Source organism: Glycine soja, chromosome 18 (assembly GCF_004193775.1).
Source record: "Glycine soja cultivar W05 chromosome 18, ASM419377v2, whole genome shotgun sequence".
Lineage (NCBI taxonomy): Eukaryota > Viridiplantae > Streptophyta > Magnoliopsida > Fabales > Fabaceae > Glycine > Glycine soja.
This window is the reverse complement of record NC_041019.1, coordinates 2988759-3006934: the sequence shown is the minus strand read 5'-3', so window position 1 is coordinate 3006934 and position 18176 is coordinate 2988759. Positions and strand designations below refer to the sequence as shown.

Here is an 18176-nt window from a genome sequence, read left to right as displayed (position 1 = left end):
ATATATTCTTCAAAAACCACTTCTTAAAGTAAACAATTTTATCATAAAGTTGTTAGTCCAAGTGATCTTAATTCAATTTTTTTAAGTAAGATTTTGAATTTGAATCTTATGGATGAAAAAGACGTCATTGATAAAAAATCCCACTAAAATTGACCAGTCAAGTTCCGTGACAAAGAAACATGATTGGTAGAGGAGACCTCACTAAAGGTGGTCAAATAGTAAAACTAATGGATATTGTATACTACTGTCGTGGTGATAAAAAAAAAAAGTAAACAACTCTATCTTCTGAACTAGCTAGCACTTTATTTTGCTTCATGTTATTAAAATTGAATAATGTATTGGTTTAAATATATTTTCGTCCTTATAATTTAGTGTTTTTTTCGTTTTCCTCCCTACATTTTTTTATTTATTTTAACTCTTATAAAATGTATTTTTTTTTTATTTTTCATCCTTTAAATAGCTTTTTTTCACTGCTCAAAGTACATTTTTTACTGTTCAAAGCGTTGTTTAAAAAGCTTTAAGAACAAAAAACAAAACAAATACATTTTACAATGACTAAAACGAAAAAAATTACAGAGATAAAAACAAAAAAAATACTAAATTACAGAAACAAAAAATATATTTAAGCCTAATATATTTTATACAAAAATAATTTAAATTGGATTGAATCTAGCAGAAGTGGAAAGATCAATCTTTTATAATACCGTGAATCAATATTCGAATTTTAATAGCGAGTAGGGGTAGGAATAGGCCAAGTCAGACTTTAAAAGGTTTAAGCCTAGCCTACGATGAATTTTTGAGGCCTGAGTCTGGCCTATAGCCTATCAAAGACTTTTATTTTGGTTCGGTCTGGTCTGATAACCTTTTTAAAAGTCTTCTTCACATTAAATCTTTAATATTCCTTCATGGAAAAGGAGGAGAAGTGCTAGTATGATTTCACCACGAAGAAAGAATATATGCATAGAAAAGAGAAGGTAAAAAGAAGATGAAATAAAAAAAATGTTAAAGGAATAAGAAGATGCAAGAAAAAATGGTAAGGTTTTGAAGTTTTACCTCTATCAAAGCTTGAAGTGGAAAGGAGATGATTTTTGTTTGGTCTGGAATAGGAACTAATAGGAAAGTTAAAAGGAAAAGAAAACGTGAATAGGAAGCCAATAAAAATAATGAGGAATATAAAAGGGACACATGACTCACACCTAAATTATAATTAAAGTCTTACTTGATTATAGAAATGAAAGTTATGGAGTAATAAGGTGTAATCAAAGTCTGCTAGTTTAAAAAAAAAATATTAATTGTACCCAAAAAATAATATAAGTATATACACACACACACACACACACACATATATATATATATATATATATATATATATATATATATATATATATATAGATCGACTTATCAGGCTTATAAGATTTTTTAATAAGCCTGATTTATTTAATTTAATAGGCTTTTAAAAAAGTCTGAACTTAACCTTTTAATTAAATAGGTTAGTCCAGGTCAAGTTTTATGTAGGTCAGGTCGTAGGCCCCTGTTGACCGGCCTAGTCTATTCCCATCCCTAATTGCGAGAAACAGTCACATTATATATTTATCGTGTCTCAAATAAAATTGCATTAAGATAATTTATTATTTTTTTCTTAAGAATTATATTTTCCTTTTTATTTTATTTTTATCATGTACCTTGAGTTTTTTTTATTAATTGTGTACGATATAAAATTCATGCAAGTTAAAATTAGTTTATCATTTTAATAACATATAAATATTAAAACAAAATAGTAAATATCATTGTTGATATTAATATTTTTTTATGTTTTTATAAATTTAAGTTAAATATATTTAATTTCATTCATTATTTTTTTTACATAGTACTACTATTAAGAGAATTTGAACAGAAATAATCATGTTCAATTAGTGCATTAATCAACTGTCATCCTTTTTTTACATCCTAATGCTCTTGAGTTTAACTTTTAAGTACATAGTTGCATTATCACGTATCCGAGTCTTTTTTTATTAATTAGGTACATAGTTGAGTTTTATGTAAGTAATTGCACTAGATTTTTTTTAAAATAATTATTATTCAAAATAGTCTCAAGTAACTCAAATAGAATGGTGCCTCTAGAGGACATATGTGGTATCCAAAGCATAGTAGAGACTATGCTCTCCTAGCAATTTTTTTTTTATACAAAAATCCAATCCAATAAATACATACACACAATATATAAATCATTTGAATATAATCCTTTTAAGAATTTGTGTACAAATATTAAATTTAAAAAGTAACGGGTTGCAACCCAAGAGAGAAAAGTTAAGCAAAAAAAAGCCCAAAGGAAAGGGCTAGTGGCCCTAGCTGAGGTTGAGGACAATATTACCAAATTATCACGCATAGCTGTGGTGGGCTCATATACATGAGAGCAATCGGTAAAATCCAAGAAAAGGTGGGACCAAAAGCAAAGCATGTGTAGAAGGTTTGTTTGTGGAGTTGAAGCAAGGGAAACCCGTGGGTAAAGGAAAGGACTGGATGGGCCCATTTGCGAGCCGAGACCAGTGGTTGGGCTGGGCCCAGTGGCATGGTCAACGGTCACATCACCACACGCCTGGCACGTAGTAGTAGGGTTTAAAAAGAAAAAAAGGTTTTGCACGTGTTGCTTTCTAATTGGAGGGTGACATTTTACCGTCACGGAAAGAGCAAGAAATTGACCGTGCTGTTAAAAACGAAAACGTTGTCACTGTCAGTCAGAGACACTCAGACACCGCGCACGCACACTGACATAGGAAGCAGCTTGGGGTTGCTGACCTACACTCTGTCCTTTTGTTTTCTACACTTATCATTCTAATAAAAATATTAATACTACTACGTTATAAAATATATAATAATAAGTAATCTCCGAAAATACAAATATACAGCAATCAAAAGAAACATTCATGCCGATAAAGAATCAATTCATATTTTATAAGGTTGTGAATTCAATTTTTACTGTTCATATGATAATATATAAGTATTATTTGAGTCTATCATAATTGTTTTGAGTTTTTAATCTTCATAAATTTTTAAGATTTAATTTATCTAAATTTTACCCAATAAAAAAACCAATATACTTATAAAAATATTTATATATTATAATATTAACGTTAATCTTCATTCGAGTTTTATAGATAATAAAAATTTAGAAACATAATTTAAAAATGAGACTTTACTTTTATATTTTTTGACAAAAAGTAGTCATGGAGAATTTTTTTAAATTAGTAAACTCACACTAGTAACATAGTAAAAAAAGCATAAATATATTTATCTTTAACATCATTCAAAATTAGCTACATCTAAAAAATGTTAAAAGGCTTTTCTTTCAAAATCTAATCTCACAATTTGTTTATGGATAACTTTGTTAGAGTTTTTTTCTTAAATAAATGGTAACTAATGTTGTTAAGATATTAGTTAAAGAATTAAAAGAAACATATTTTTTATTAGAATACATAAAATTATATTATTCGTAATTTATTTTACATTCTCATGTGATTTTTATAATAAATATATATTTTTAAAATTTTTAAACCAATTCTCACACCGATTAACAAGACCCTTTTTCTAATTATAAAGCTTTAAGTAAATCAAAATAAATAAGATTTAATGACCGTTGCCGACCTCCAATGTTCTCCGCAACGTTTTCTCGTCTGCGTCAGCAAAAACTTTGCTTCACAATTAATTTCAATATCTTCACATGTTTTATTAAACTCCATAGTCGCATCATCCAAATCGCTCAACAACCAACAACGTTGTGTGACTTGCATCAAATTTTCTTTGTTTTTCTTTTGTTTTGTCAAATTCTTTCAACCCTCTATTATCTTTCAATTTTGTGAATATTTTAGTAGGCAAAAATTTTATACTCGACTTTAGTTTATTTTTATAAGTTATTAATATTTTCATTTTAAAAATGAAAATTGCAACCTAGTCACTGTATAAGTCATATTAAGAGTAAATGTTAAATAAACTAATGATCTTAGAATGAAAAATGCTACATCTTAAAATTTACTTTGATTAAGCTTATATAAATATATATAGGTTGGACCCGCCTTCAATAAATCAATTTTTATACCGTTGAAACTAAATACAGCGGTCCATAAGCTCGCTCAATTTGATAAATTAAATTGTTCTAGTGCTTTGTGGATTCAAGAACGTAACTCAAATTATGTACTTTTTGTTGCAATTGATCACAAATGCAAGAAGCATTTTCGCATGAAAACTAAATGCAATATCGAGTTTTGCACTTATTGATGATAGAATATACTATCGATGTCATAGTTTGTGACATTTTCTTGGCGCTAATTTACTAACTATCCATTAATTGATTTGATTTTTTTTTTTTTTTTGAAGCCATGATCAATTGACTGATACAATATAACTTATACACGAACTTGTAGTATGTTCAAAATTAATTAAACCCCAAAAATACGCGTCTACAAGTTTCCTTCACAGGTTATGTCTGAATGAATAAGAGGTGTGTTGAGTTTAAATAAACCAAGTAACTGAGTAAGAGTTAGAGAAGACGAGCTTGCTATGGTTATAAGGTAATAAGATAAAGTTTCCATGATGCCCATTAGTGGCTGAGGCAGTAGAAGGTTGAACTTTGTTATATATGTGTGTATATATATAAAGGTTGAACTCTGTTTAACTTTGGCAACAATTAATAGTTGCACTTACAAAAATCACTACTCACGTTTTTGCCAAATGGAGAAACATAAGTGATAAGGTAAATAGAATGCACAGAATGTTTAGACAGACCATATTGATAAGTCTGATAATGAAAGGAAATGAACTGTTGAGAACAATATTAGTGTCCATGTGACCACTGACCAACAAGCCAAGCCCTAAAATATGCACAAGATTTCCTAGTTCCTCGTATCATGTCTCATAATATGTGGGATGCAGAAATGTAAAACACACTCTGAACATATTTTTTAAACATGCATTGTATATTTTCTATTGTTGACCAGAATTAACATAAATTTTATTAAAAATAAATTAGATTTATTAAATATGAGTGATAGCAATATTATTTAATAAATTTAATATAATTCATTCAAGAATAAAAGATACTACTTTTTTTTAATAAACGTGCCTTATATTATTTCCAAATGGATTAACTCGGCAATATAATTTGGTAATTCACCAAAGTCTCTATTCGTTTGTCGCCTTACAAAACAAACGATGAAATTTGTTAAAGAACTTGAGCTACGATGATACCTTGAGATAATGACTCCGAACTCGGACTGATCTTCCCTACGGTTAGCAATTGCTATTGCAATATATAAACTCACTCATAGTCTCTATTATAACACCTTCAACTAGGAGTGGATATTCGTGATCATCTCCTCGGCCCGATCCATTAAGCCCATAGATCTAGTGAGTTTTTTCTACAGACTCTTAAATTATCTATTTAATCTATTTAAGTCTAATGTATAAATATTATTAATTTGTTATATTGAGATTTTGATTTTTAAATTAGTTATTATTGTTATGTTTGAAATGTTTGTATATTTTAGTATGATAGATTTTAACTTAAAAAATAAAGTTAATTTATTTCTTCTAATTTTATAAATTTTTCACTTTTTAATTTTTTTTTCAAATTAATATTTGGGTCTGCAAATTGATCCATTTATTCGTGGGCTTTTTTAACCCTGATACAGACTATAAAAAATTCATTTATTTTACGAACTAGACTTATTTGGCCCGTCTAAATCTCGGGTTTCATCAGTCGGGCCTTCAATGGGTAGGATTGGTCCATAGATTTACCTTTACCTTTCACTCTTGTGTTCCGAAGCAATTAACAACATGCCACAATACCAAAAAAGATACTACTTTTCAAAGTGCTAAAAAAATATTATTAACATTCCTCTTATTGATGAGAACATGTTAGTGTTTGCTTTAGTAAGCTAGAATTAGGGGTGTTCAAAATTGAACCAAACCAAGCGTAAAATTGAAAATCGGCCAAGAATAAAAAATAGCAGAAAATTGAAGGTCATTGGCTTGGTTTGGATTTTTTACCAATTCATGTAGTTCAATTCGATTTGTGGTTTGGCAGCGAAAATATACGACATCCAACTTGTAAGTGAAACGACAACAGTTACACTGAGTAAATCTAAAACGCTTAACATTAGAGTCTCTCACTCTCTCTTCTCTCGTGGAAGTGGAACACTTAACCTAAAATCCTTAATTGAAAACTCTCTCATGGAAGTGGAACGCTTAAAGTCTCTCATCCCTGTGGTGGTGCGACTCTAGTCTTTGCCTTTAGTCTCCAACGAGTGTATGCATCTGCATCGTTTCCACTCTGAGTCTCCGTTTGTGCTATCTTTTATCTTTGTGTCTGTTTACATTTCTCCATCTCTGTTTACAGTTCCAGCCTCTCCTCTCTCGTGGAAGTTGAACTTTGTCTTTGCATTGTGAGTCCATTCTCCTTACGATGGTGCAGCCTATGCCATCTCTATATGTCATAAAATTCTCTCAACTGCTGCACTAGTTTAGTTTTGTTTTCTCCACAAAACATTATACACAAATATTGAAAATGCACTTATTCATTTATCATTTAAGTTAATTGCTATTTGTATCTTACCTTGGAATTGTCCTTGTAATCATTAGGAAAATTGTTTCATTACTTAGGAAGCTGATTGCAATGAGAAAGTTGTGTCAAATGTTTGATATTGCTTGAAGCTTATTACTTTCATTTTGAACTTTCCTTTGGAACCCACCTTAGAATGGATGGCTTTTACATGCATACATAGTGTTTTTTTGTCATTTTTTTAATACTTAGTAATTGTCATTTTTTTAATATTTAGTAGCAGAATTTTTAAACTGTAGAAGTTAAGTTGAACCAAATGATAAAAAAAATTGATTTGATTTGATTCAAATTTTATAAATAATTTAAATCGAATTAAATCAACCACATAATTTTTTTTTTGGTTGAGACTAGTTTTACATAAAAAATCATACCATATCACACTGCAAACACCCCTAACTAAAATACTTAAATAAAGCAACAAATCTCACATCTTGAACTGCCTTCGAGCAAGAGTTTCAAACTTTAGAGTAAACACAGCTTGATATTGTGTTTCTTAAATGATAAACTCGACATGAATTTTCAATGTCTAGAGACATCATCTTTTTGGTGATCATAGTTTCCCTTCCAGATCCGAATTCACTTGAATTTTTATACACCTCTCCTCATCCATCATATTCTTCACCTTCTTTAATCCCTTTCCTTAACTAATCAAAACCAAATTTATTGTCTCATACTAGACCGTCTAGCTTCCTTAAAAACTCACTTGTGTGTACTATATATTCGGTCTGTTCTCTTTTTATTATTAATTTTAATATTGAAAAATGTAGACAAAATATTAAAATACTGATTCACACTATTGTGATCAGGATTTTATGTTCTACTTAATCGAAATTTTAATAATTAGTTTGAATCGAAGTTTGGATAACTGTGTAAATTTTCTTTAGTTTTTTTTCTTAAAAAAAATCTAAAATTACTAAATTTTACGTTGTTTAGCATTAATTTTAAGGTAGATAACTGATGTTTGTTTTAAATTTTTGAAAAATTTCATAAATGTCACATGTTTAGGGTCATAAACGAGTTGAGTATCCAAAGTTCTTGCTTGGCTTGTGAAAAATATAAGTTCTTTAAACATGACTTATTTATTTAAACAAACTTAACTGGAATATAGCTTGTTAAAAAAAGTTTGGAATCGACTTGTTTAACTTATTTATTTTCTAAATATAGTTATGTTATTGATATTGATGTTATTAATATTTTCTATTCATCCATATTTTTTCTGCTTCTTTATATTTTCTTGTAAAAAGGACTTACTTCCTTTTAATATTATTTTATATTTTTAAATTCCAACTCAAACAATCTATATATAAAAAATTAAAATACTTTTTTTATAAAGACTTGTCATTAGAAATATTATACAGAAGTATTGTTATCTAATATCTATGTAAGTTTAATTTTTTATGAAATATATATTTGTGTGTGTAGCAAATAAAAATGTTTTTTTTTGTATAAAAAACACCCATACAATACTTAAAGTATTTTAATACAAATAGATATTTATGCAATTTAATTTTTTTATGATATGCGTGTGTGCATAAGTGTGTAAGGTGAGCATTAATAAGTTATTATCAAGGCTGTAGTCTTTAAATTTGACTCATTTAAATAATTTTATTTAATCTCAAGTTTTAATTTATTTGTTTGATTAAATAAATAAGTTTGATAAAACATTTAACGAATTAAGTATAAATATTCGTGAATAACTCAACGCACTGATATCTCCATAATGTTGACATAATATCATAAACGCTTGAAGATGTCATTTAAGATGATTATTTATTTGATCTTTATTAAATACATAAATAGCTAACGAGTATTTCATGATAGTATGAAAAAAGATGATAATTTCATATCTTTTATCTATAAAAACTAAAATGAAAAATAAAATAAAATAAATCAAAATTCATTAATTTTACACTGATTAAAAATATACTATTTAGTTCAAAAAATTTATAATTAACTTTTTCTCCGTCGTTGAAATTGAAATTTCTAAAACCTAAATCAAACGGACAGTAGAGAGTAGAGTGTAGGCTATATTCCTTGCGATGATTTTTTGGTGTTCATTTTATTACAACTGTACGCAATAGTAATTACTTTCCCACGCTCCTCGCTGCAACATGTAAAGCACGCGCAAGCAAATTTGACAAACACCCTAAATCACGCGCTAGATGTGCGCGTGCGAGAGTCTTGTTCTGCGGCGTTTATTCTCAAAACCTCTGACGCAGATGAGTTTTTTCAATCGCATGGCCAAACCAAATTCGGCGCTTTCATCAATTACAGCCTTCTCTCGCTTCGTTCCACCCTTCACCTGAAAAGCAAAAAGGGTTAGTCTCAATTATCAATACCATTCTGTTGTTGCTTATGATTCATTTTTTGTGTAATTTTCATTTTTCTCAACTGTAATATCCTACTGATATTTGAAAAATTCAATCTTTTTAAGTGTATGAGAATGATGGGTCTTGTGAAAAGTAAGCAAAAGTTTGCAGATTTGAAGGTTCTGGAAAACTCGAGAACTTTAAAGTTATTATTTTGTGGAGAATTGGGCTCTTGCTTTTCGTTGTATTCCAAAGGATGTGATGGAATCTGAATTGCATGATGTGATGTTGGTTTGTCAAATGTACTTTATAAGCAGTGTGGTAAATGTTGCTGATTGTATTTTATTTGTGACTGATGTGTAGGGATTGTTGTGCTTTCTGGTTTCAATTTTCGTTTTCTATTATTATTATTTGCATGTACTTCTGTATTTTGATGATATATTAAACCCTTTTGGACTCTTTTTCTTACCAAGGTGAAGGAAAATTTTAGGTCCTTTTTCCAGCATTTTTCCCCCCAATTTTCCTAACCTAAGCTATAGTAATTAGTAAGTTTAACATCTATATCACAATGGCAATGACATTCAGATAACTGGAGATAGTAATTGAATACTGTCCTTGAGCTTTGGATCTAGAATTGTTCATCTGAGCTCCACTATTTAATTTTCACAATCTTACGATGTTGCCAAATATTCCATGGTCAAAATTTTTATGTATGTTGTTTTGCATAGTTATGAAATTGATTGACTTTGCTTACAATAACATTTAGACATACAGAAGATTTTGTAATTGCAATGACTGATACATTATAAAAAATTATGTGATAGTACCAAACACAGTGGTGACTGTTAATCCACAACAATGTCAGTTCTTAGATATAACAATGACTGTTACGTGATCAAATACTTTAGTGACTATGACCATTAAATTTAAATTTTTTGTTCATGCTTTTCTCTGCTGTTCACCATGTTTAGATTAAGATTCTATTTATTCCCAGGATTTTGATGACTTGATATAAATTTATAATACAACCTTGTGAAGGGTTAGGCAATACTCCAATTATCCATGTTTATGTTTGTTAACTTCTCTATCTTATTAACAGAGTGCAAACCATGGGCGATGCAATTGATTTGACTGGTGACGGAGGAGTCATTAAAACCATTGTAAGAAAAAGCAAAGCTGATGCTGTCGGTCCAACAGAAAATTTCCCTCTTGTTGATGGTATGCTTGTGCCAGTATGGTGAATATTTTGGAACTAGTCTAATAATGGACTAACTTTGGCTACATCTGTTGTAATTTCATCTAGTAAAGTGATTGTTGTCTTTTAAGGTTCTTTAGAAGTCATTCCAATTGTTAATTATCTTAACTTATCAGAATAAAAATGGATTTTCCGTCTCTTGTCTGTTAACTATCATATAAGATTCTTGTTGAAAGCTTACATTTACTGGCTTATATGGCTGTTAATCTAAAATGTGCATGCCTACATTTACTGGCTTATATGGCTGTTAATCTAATTTCCCCTTATTTGTGAAATGTAGTTAAATTTTTTAGTCTATTTTAGAGTATTATAGAAAGATCATGTTGGGCTGTTATACAGTGGGTTGGAATTGCAAAATATCTGGATATTTACAAGGAAGGGTTTAGATCTATATTAAGGCCCAGTCTGGATTAGTTTCTTGCCTAGGGCAGCTTTTCAACTGAGATAAGTGTTTATGGAGATTGGAGATTGCAGATGTGTGTTTTTGAAAAAGCTGAGGTGCACAAGTCTAATTTTAACTTACCCAAGAAATTTGACTCATTTTTTCTCTTTGTTTTATTTTATTTTTTTGTCTTATAAATACTTGTTGAGAAGTTTATCCAAACTGACTCTAAGTTCTGATTCTGATCTAAATTAGATGAGTTTAAGGTTTATTTACATAAAATGCTTGATTTTACTGATTCTTGTTTCAATATTGCTATGTTGATCAGTTCATTATGAAGGCACACTTGCTGATACTGGTGAAGTTTTTGACACTACACATGAAGATAACACCATCTTCTCTTTCGAGATTGGAAAGGGCAGTGTTATCAAGGCTTGGGAAATTGCAGTGAAAACCATGAAGGTCTAGCAATAGTAACAAAGCAAACTTTTGATGAAACTATATTTGAATAAGGGTTTTTAATTTTATCTCATGCTTATCTGCTAATTTTCCCAGGTTGGAGAAGTTGCAAAAATAACTTGCAAGCCAGAATATGCATATGGTAGTGCAGGATCTCCTCCAGATATTCCTCCAGAGTACTGTTCTCATGCCATTGATTTTGTTTGGAAACATAATTATGAAACAAAAAAGTTCAAATATCAACCTGGGATACAAATTCTACTGGTGTTCTAATTATTTTCAATGATACTTTCATGTCATGAAATCAGCCTTTGGCAAATGCAAGGCTAGTCCCACGTGTAGTGAGAGGCTTTATAGCACCATTCTGGTCTTTATATAATAATTAGATGAAGTCATGCTGTAATACCTTAATGCTATGCTTTTTTCCTATTCTACTTTCTTTTCATCTCACAAGCTTGCATATACTAATGACTGCAAATTTATAATTTTTCAATTCCCTTGCAGTGCAACACTTGTTTTTGAAGTTGAGCTAGTTGCCTGTCGGCCAAGGAAGGGCTCCAGTTTGGGAAGTGTTTCAGAGGAGAGGGCTAGGCTTGAGTAAGTAACAGATTTAATATTTTACCAAATTTATGTGCTTCTGCACCTGTCCTAAACTAAAGTTGGAAGTGGAATATCAGAATTTCGTGTTGCTTTGGATGTCTCTTTTTTTATTGGAAAGCAATAATAATATATATATATATATATAATGTCCTGTCATGAAAAATAGTGAACTGAAGAAGCAGAGAGAGCTAGCTGCTGCTGCCAAAGAGGAGGAGAAAAAGAAGAGAGAAGAAGCAAAAGCAGCGGCTGCCGCACGTGTGCAAGCCAAGTTAGAAGCCAAAAAAGGTCAAGGAAAGGGTAAAGGTAAAGCAAAGTAGGAAGTTATCAAACATCTACATGAGTTTGGTATATGATGACAATCAAATAGTTATGTATTATACACAATTCAGTATCTCACTTCCCCGTTGTCCCGTACGAAACATTATATAAATGAAATGCTACTTTGGTTTATCCATCTACATGATGTTTGGTAAGATGCTACGCAATCAGCAGGAAGCAACATTTTCCCGGGTTTTTGCCTAATTATCAGGACATCCTAATTCGTCCATTCTGAATAGAGCTACCTTTTCAATGAATGAAGGTAGAGATGTAGTTAGGTGCTTAGTGAGGTGAACTTCTAAAATATATAAGATATTTAACAACAATATAAATTCTTTATCAGATATATACAAGCAATTCTGTAATAATTTCATCGTTTAGATACTTAAAATCTAAACTTAAAATTCTATGATGGTCCCTTTTATAGTAACTATGAAGCATTTTTTTAATTAGTTGTCCTTATTAAATATTCAATAAAATCAACTGAATTAATTACTTTTATTGGTCCTGTATGATTTATGTCCAAAGTGTAGTGTAATAAGGACAATAGAGTAGGTTGAATTTGAATGTTACTAATAAATTTTTGGTAGTCTGTTAAAAAATAAAAAATTATGCTAATTTTATCGAGGTAACGAAAACTTGATGTCCAAGGTATCATTTGAGTGGACAAAAAGAATTTTATGCACATCCTAACATTAGTTCGTTTTTTTATAACTAATTTAGTATTCTTTTTTACAATAAACAATATCGATGTAAGGAAAACTTTAGATAAAAAAGGGTTATAATATTTAATGTTTTACTTGAAATAGTAAAGAAATGAAAATTAAGATTGATAAAATATATGGTTAATTAAAGACAAATATATTTTCATAAAAAAGTAAAGCCATATTTATAAAACTAGTATCAAAGATAACATTAATCATTGCGTCGTAAAAAAGTGTTATTATATTCCTATTGCCGTAAGTTAAACCAATGAACAATTGAACTCAATATATCCTTACTGAGCCAACTTAAACAACATTAATAAACATGCGGTAACTATCCAATCCCGTCAGATATACAAGCATTTTGACAGAGACAGAGAGAACTCATAGCAGAAAAGAAAAATTTTGTAGATGCTGTCGGATTAAGCACAGCGACCCAAGAAATGTAAGTTTAATGGTCAACAAATTGTATAATTTGTATGGTTGTTACACGGCACTAGGCCGTTCTTCTGTTCCCTACATACACGTCGGGGTAATTACACGAATGCTAGTCATGAGATACTAATCTTGATACATGAAGAGAGTAAGTTACAGTTGTACAAGGTTATAATCACACGTCCATAAATAAAATTAGACGAGGTATTCAGACCATGTCCGCGATGATATCATTATGTCCATTGTCACTCCAACCAGATCCAGCTCGAAATTTACATACAGGGCATGTCCCTTGTTGGCGCAGCCAGGGATCGATGCAATTTGCGTGAAACTTCAAAAAATAAAAACATAAACAAGGTGTCAATACCATTCACATGAGATAAATAAATGCAGAATATCAACAATGATTTTATTGAACTTTAGACATCATGTTAATTAGTCAACATTCATAAACAATGCCCGTACTGATATTTACTTTCCTAAAAACCCAAATGTTTTGGTATACTGTGACTAAGTAACTTTGAAGAACTTAAAAAAATGTTTAAAACATATTGCACTTCTTTAAAAAGTGTTTAGATTTAAAATTGGAGAGGCATGACATCTTATAACTATATAAAAACATCTGTTTTTAATAGAATCACAGGTGCTGCTTCTACGGATACACAACATAAATGGCTGACGCTCATAATGGAAATCCACAGAAACGAAAGTTTTCACCAAGGCCATATTAGCAATAACCTACAAATCCAATTCAGCTCTCGCTGAAATTTGACTGGATATCAACCACACTTGTACTTAGATGGTAATCAAAACTTGACATGAAAAAGCCTCTCTTTCTTCTCGTAAGTTCAAAGTGACTTTAATATTTTTTACTTCTATGAATTAGTTACTCAGACTCGGATGACAATAGCAGAGATGAGCTGAAGCAATGTATCATCAAACAAATAGGAAAAGAAGCTATTTGATAAAAAGTTACTGATTACTAAGCTATGAAACAAACCTGATGCAAGCAAGGTAAGCTTCGCAGTACGTCACCAACATTAACTTGCTCCAAGCATACACTGCAAGTGAGGTCATCATCAGAGGCTTTCATGCTCCCAACAGCATTTGAATTATCTTGCTTCTTCTGCCACAAATGTAAAGGAATAGAGTATGTAAATATAACACCACACTAACAGCTCATAAAACAAAATTTACAATTTGACAGTAAGGAAAAGGTAATCATGTAGAACAACAATGACCAAGTCTTTTCCCTTTAAGTGAGATTGGCTACATGGACCAAAGAATGCTATAATGTTTTCTTGTGAATCATGTCTATAGACATACCATTTACTTACAATGTAGTCATTGCATATTTGTATGATCCTTTGTCATTTAACTCCCCCAAGAGACTTACAATGAATATATGCATAATGGTGGATATAAGTGATACAATAGTATCCAAGAAAATAATATATCTACATTGACTATTTTCAGAGTCCTCAACCAAGATAAATGTGCTATATATATCTATATCTGTGAAGTTTGAGTGTCAGCACCCATACTGTCAAGAATAGCATAGGAAAATCACAAGAAAAACATGCAGAAAAAGCACACGAGGAATCAGTGAAGTTCTCATGAGATGCAGTGTAATTTGTTTAGGCCACATGGGTAGAAGCAAAAATAAGGCCAAGAATGTTGAAAATACCTCAGCAGGAGTGGAAGATGATGCTTGTTGCATTGAGGAACCACCACTGTAAGCAAAAACAGCTTCTTGTCAAATAATCAGCACTATAATTTATTTAGAGTACATACATAGACTCTAAAATTTCCAAATGAAGGAGTAAATTTCCCATTTCAACTAGCATTTTAAGTCAATAATAGTAACTGGCAGGTGAAAGTGTACTGGACAGCTAATATAGAGAAAGTATAGTTTAAGAAGGTCATCATATATCATATAAAATGGCCATACACAGTAATAATAATCATCCCAAATCTACCAAACATGGCAGTAAAAGTCAGTGTTTCCATATCATCATTCAATTTATATTATCCGCAATCAAAACTACCATAATTTCCTTGCATGATAATTACTCTTTTATCTTCATCCTTCAAACATATCCTTAATATTTGATTGATGACACAAAAATAGAGAGCTGTATTTTTTCCCACATCAATTTTTACAAGATTTTTACTCAGTTTTGGTATATCAAGCCCTTTTACAGATAGAGGGTTTTGTTTTTTTTATTTTTTCAGGGGGCAAAAGAATACTTTAAGAGTTGTTAGTTTAAAATATTAACATCCATTTAAAAGGAGGGCATGACAACTGATCTGATTGATTACTTACCATTGAGGACCAGAAACCTTGTATTTGTGGACAGGAAGAGCATTAATCTCTTCCTCCGTCATAGAGGGTGCAGTAGAAACATTATCAGAATCCAGAGCTCTTAAAGTTTCATAATCTGAAATTGGAAAGAAAAATCTGTATATGAATATATTATGACACATCTGAAGAGACTAAAGCTAAATTAACTATCAGAATTCATTTTCTTCATGGGTAGCAAAGTATGAATTTACATCAAAAACTGAAAAGAACTACAAACCTAGATCATCAAACTCCCGATCAAGAAGTGCAAGTTGAAGTCTGAGACCCTGCAGACGCCCTCGGCTTGCAAGAGCTATTGATGGTGGCATATGCAACCTCAATTCTGTGTGGCCAAGAATGCCACTGGCTGCAGCTGCATGAGCTTGGGCCTGTGCTTGAAGCTGTTGACATGTTGCATACATCCTCAACATTGTTGCCATCAAGAAAACACCAAGCACCAGCCAGAGCTACAAATAGAGATAAAACCTTATAAACCACTAGAATAAATTAAATGTCATTATTTTCATAAAAAAACTTGCATGTCTGCTTTACATACTACAAGACCTTACCAGAAAGTTTGGGGACATCTGGTGAGAGTTCAGTATCATGAATAACAGAAGAACTGAAACATATAAGCAGTAAGGCGTAAATGGGACCTTGATGCAATATAAAGGAAGGAAAAAACACATTCACAAAATGTGGTTAAAACAAGCATAATATGAGAACATTAATACCTGTCACGAGAAAAGTGAGTGAATTGGAATTACTAGGACGTGTTGCATGAACGCGCTGAATAAAATATTGGAATCGGTATAAAGTTTCAGTTGATGTTATTAAATATACTAAACATAGGATGATGCTTTTATTCATGGAACAAGAAAACACAAACAATAAAGAATTGCATACGTCAGCTCTGCCAGTGCCAAAACAATTATGCAAATGCAGGTGTACAAAAAGTACATACCAATGCTCGCCTCTCAGGTATAAATCCTGGAAACCCATTTTCAATATCTGCTCTTGTTCCTCGAAAAACAAAACTCATTGCTCTATATATTTTTAAACTTGAATAAAAAATTCACAGGTTGACTAGAGACTTGACCAAAATCAACAACTAAAGCCTTTCAATATTCTGAAATATCAAATAAAATCATAGTCAGTAGACAAGAAATCAATAACGGATAAATGCTTGAGTATGAAGCTCAATTGGATACAAAGAGGGAAAATTGGATAAATTTCCAAGAATACAATATAATTATATAAAGAGACTGAATCCAACAAACCAAAATAGATAGAAAGACAGTATCCAACATACCACATTCAAAGCCTACCGGGATCATCTTTAAAATCATCCAATACTGTAAAATATTATCACTCATAAAAAATCTTCATAAAAATAACATTACCACAAAGGAGTAATAAAGGATTAAATCTGTGTCTACCTTAACGACAAATAATTAGCTAAAGCACAACAACTAATACAATCAAAGTAATCCATGAACATTTCAAGTTGTTTCACTCTCACATAGAACATGATCATAAAATATATTTCCGTTATTCTGTTCATTCAGTGCATGGAGCATTCGCAAAAATATATGGATCCCAAATGTTTGACACAACAGCTAGAAAAATAAATTGGTCCCTGTTTTAGACTTAAGTAAAAGAACAACAGAATTCATCAATTATAATTTCTAAGTGGCTTTTTTTTCCTTGACAAAATGAAGCCATCCATCCAGCTCCAATAACAGATAACATAAATTGACAACAGAATCAAAAACTTAGCTGTCACTAACCAAAATCCATTTTCCTTAGGAACACACCAAACACCAGAACCTTGATGCAAATCACTTGAAGCATTACAGAAGATTACACAATTTGCAAGATTCTAATCCAATGGAGATACACAAATCAAGGTGTCAGCCAAACGCATATCCTCCAACAAAGTCAAACAAAAAACCCTAGCTCAATCCCGAAATCACGTTAAATCGAAAAGAAACAACAAAGAAACGCTTAATCATCATAACTATTATAAAAATAGAGATAACAAATTCACAACATACATTGGCGGAACATTTCAGGTGATGAAAATGGAATTGCGTGGAGAATTACAGAGAGAGGTGGTTACCGAAATTGAGGAGGAGGAACAACAGCTGAATCCGATTAAGGCAGTGATCGGAAACAACTTTTTTATGGTTTTCGATCACAAAAACAGAGGCGGAGTTGGGTCTTTTACCTCTCGATTCGAGGCCGAAGATCACGAGAATCGCTGATATAGTTTTTCTTTTTTTCTTTGTTTCTTCGTTTCTTTTAGATTTTTGTTAAACAAAAAAGAGGTCAAGTCTGTGTGTGGTGTGCGGTAATCCTCAAGCATATACGTCCATTCCTCTGCTACTACAAATTACAGCGATAAAATAACGAGAAAAATACTATAAGATAAAATAAGTAATCTAATAGGTAAAAACAATGCGTTATATTTTACACAATAACTACAAATCTCTAAACAAAATACATAGAGAAGGATAAAAATTCACTCTCAAGATAATCATATAACAATAAATAACTTTTAACCATACCTATTTTATCTATAATTTTAAAACTATGATTTTTTTTTTTTACTTTTATCCTCGTATAAAAAATAATTTTCTTACTAACTGCATTTTTATTATAGGATTAAGACTAGAAATAGGTCAAAATACTTATTGAAAATTTAAGAAACTGATTCATTTATTAAATAAGTCAAATTAAAGATTTTAAATAACT

The 18176-nt window shown here is 30.8% G+C and overlaps 2 protein-coding genes across 3 annotated transcripts; one reads left to right on the top strand and one right to left on the bottom strand.

The window, feature by feature from the left end:
- Positions 1–8775: 8775 nt before the first annotated feature.
- Positions 8776–12076, top strand: LOC114395197 (peptidyl-prolyl cis-trans isomerase FKBP20-1-like). Its single transcript, XM_028356912.1, has 6 exons — positions 8776–8931; positions 10022–10140; positions 10888–11021; positions 11115–11194; positions 11523–11615; positions 11785–12076. Exons 2-6 carry the CDS (start codon positions 10032–10034, stop codon positions 11933–11935), a joined length of 567 nt encoding a protein of 188 aa, XP_028212713.1. The 5' UTR covers positions 8776–8931; positions 10022–10031; the 3' UTR covers positions 11936–12076.
- A 951-nt stretch (positions 12077–13027) lies between these two features.
- LOC114397531 (E3 ubiquitin-protein ligase SDIR1-like) lies at positions 13028–17768 on the bottom strand. 2 transcript variants are annotated; one of them, XM_028359602.1, is made up of 10 exons: positions 17542–17768; positions 16732–16774; positions 16384–16548; positions 16154–16208; positions 15989–16041; positions 15658–15886; positions 15402–15516; positions 14763–14808; positions 14076–14201; positions 13028–13406 (listed from the first exon to the last, which is right to left on the bottom strand). In XM_028359602.1, exons 3-10 carry the CDS (start codon positions 16459–16461, stop codon positions 13284–13286), a joined length of 825 nt encoding a protein of 274 aa, XP_028215403.1. In that variant the 5' UTR covers positions 16462–16548; positions 16732–16774; positions 17542–17768; the 3' UTR covers positions 13028–13283. The 2 variants fall into 2 exon arrangements, with proteins under 2 accessions (XP_028215403.1, XP_028215402.1); XM_028359601.1 differs by lacking the exon at positions 16732–16774 and having other exon boundaries at positions 17542–17746.
- Between the last annotated feature and the right edge of the window lie 408 nt (positions 17769–18176).

Excerpts from the sequence above, each read along its gene's own strand:
- LOC114395197 (XM_028356912.1), top strand. The coding sequence starts at position 10,032 with ATGGGCGATGCAATTGATTTGACTGGTGACGGAGGAGTCATTAAAACC. Across the intron at positions 11,022-11,114 it reads TTGCAGTGAAAACCATGAAG|GTTGGAGAAGTTGCAAAAAT; the intron begins GTCTAGCAATAG and ends TAATTTTCCCAG. Across the intron at positions 11,195-11,522 it reads CCTCCAGATATTCCTCCAGA|TGCAACACTTGTTTTTGAAG; the intron begins GTACTGTTCTCA and ends ATTCCCTTGCAG.
- LOC114397531 (XM_028359602.1), bottom strand. The coding sequence starts at position 16,461 with ATGAGTTTTGTTTTTCGAGGAACAAGAGCAGATATTGAAAATGGGTTT. Across the intron at positions 14,809-15,401 it reads AAGGTTTCTGGTCCTCAATG|TGGTGGTTCCTCAATGCAAC; the intron begins GTAAGTAATCAA and ends TTTTGCTTACAG. Across the intron at positions 14,202-14,762 it reads CATCTTCCACTCCTGCTGAG|AAGAAGCAAGATAATTCAAA; the intron begins GTATTTTCAACA and ends CATTTGTGGCAG.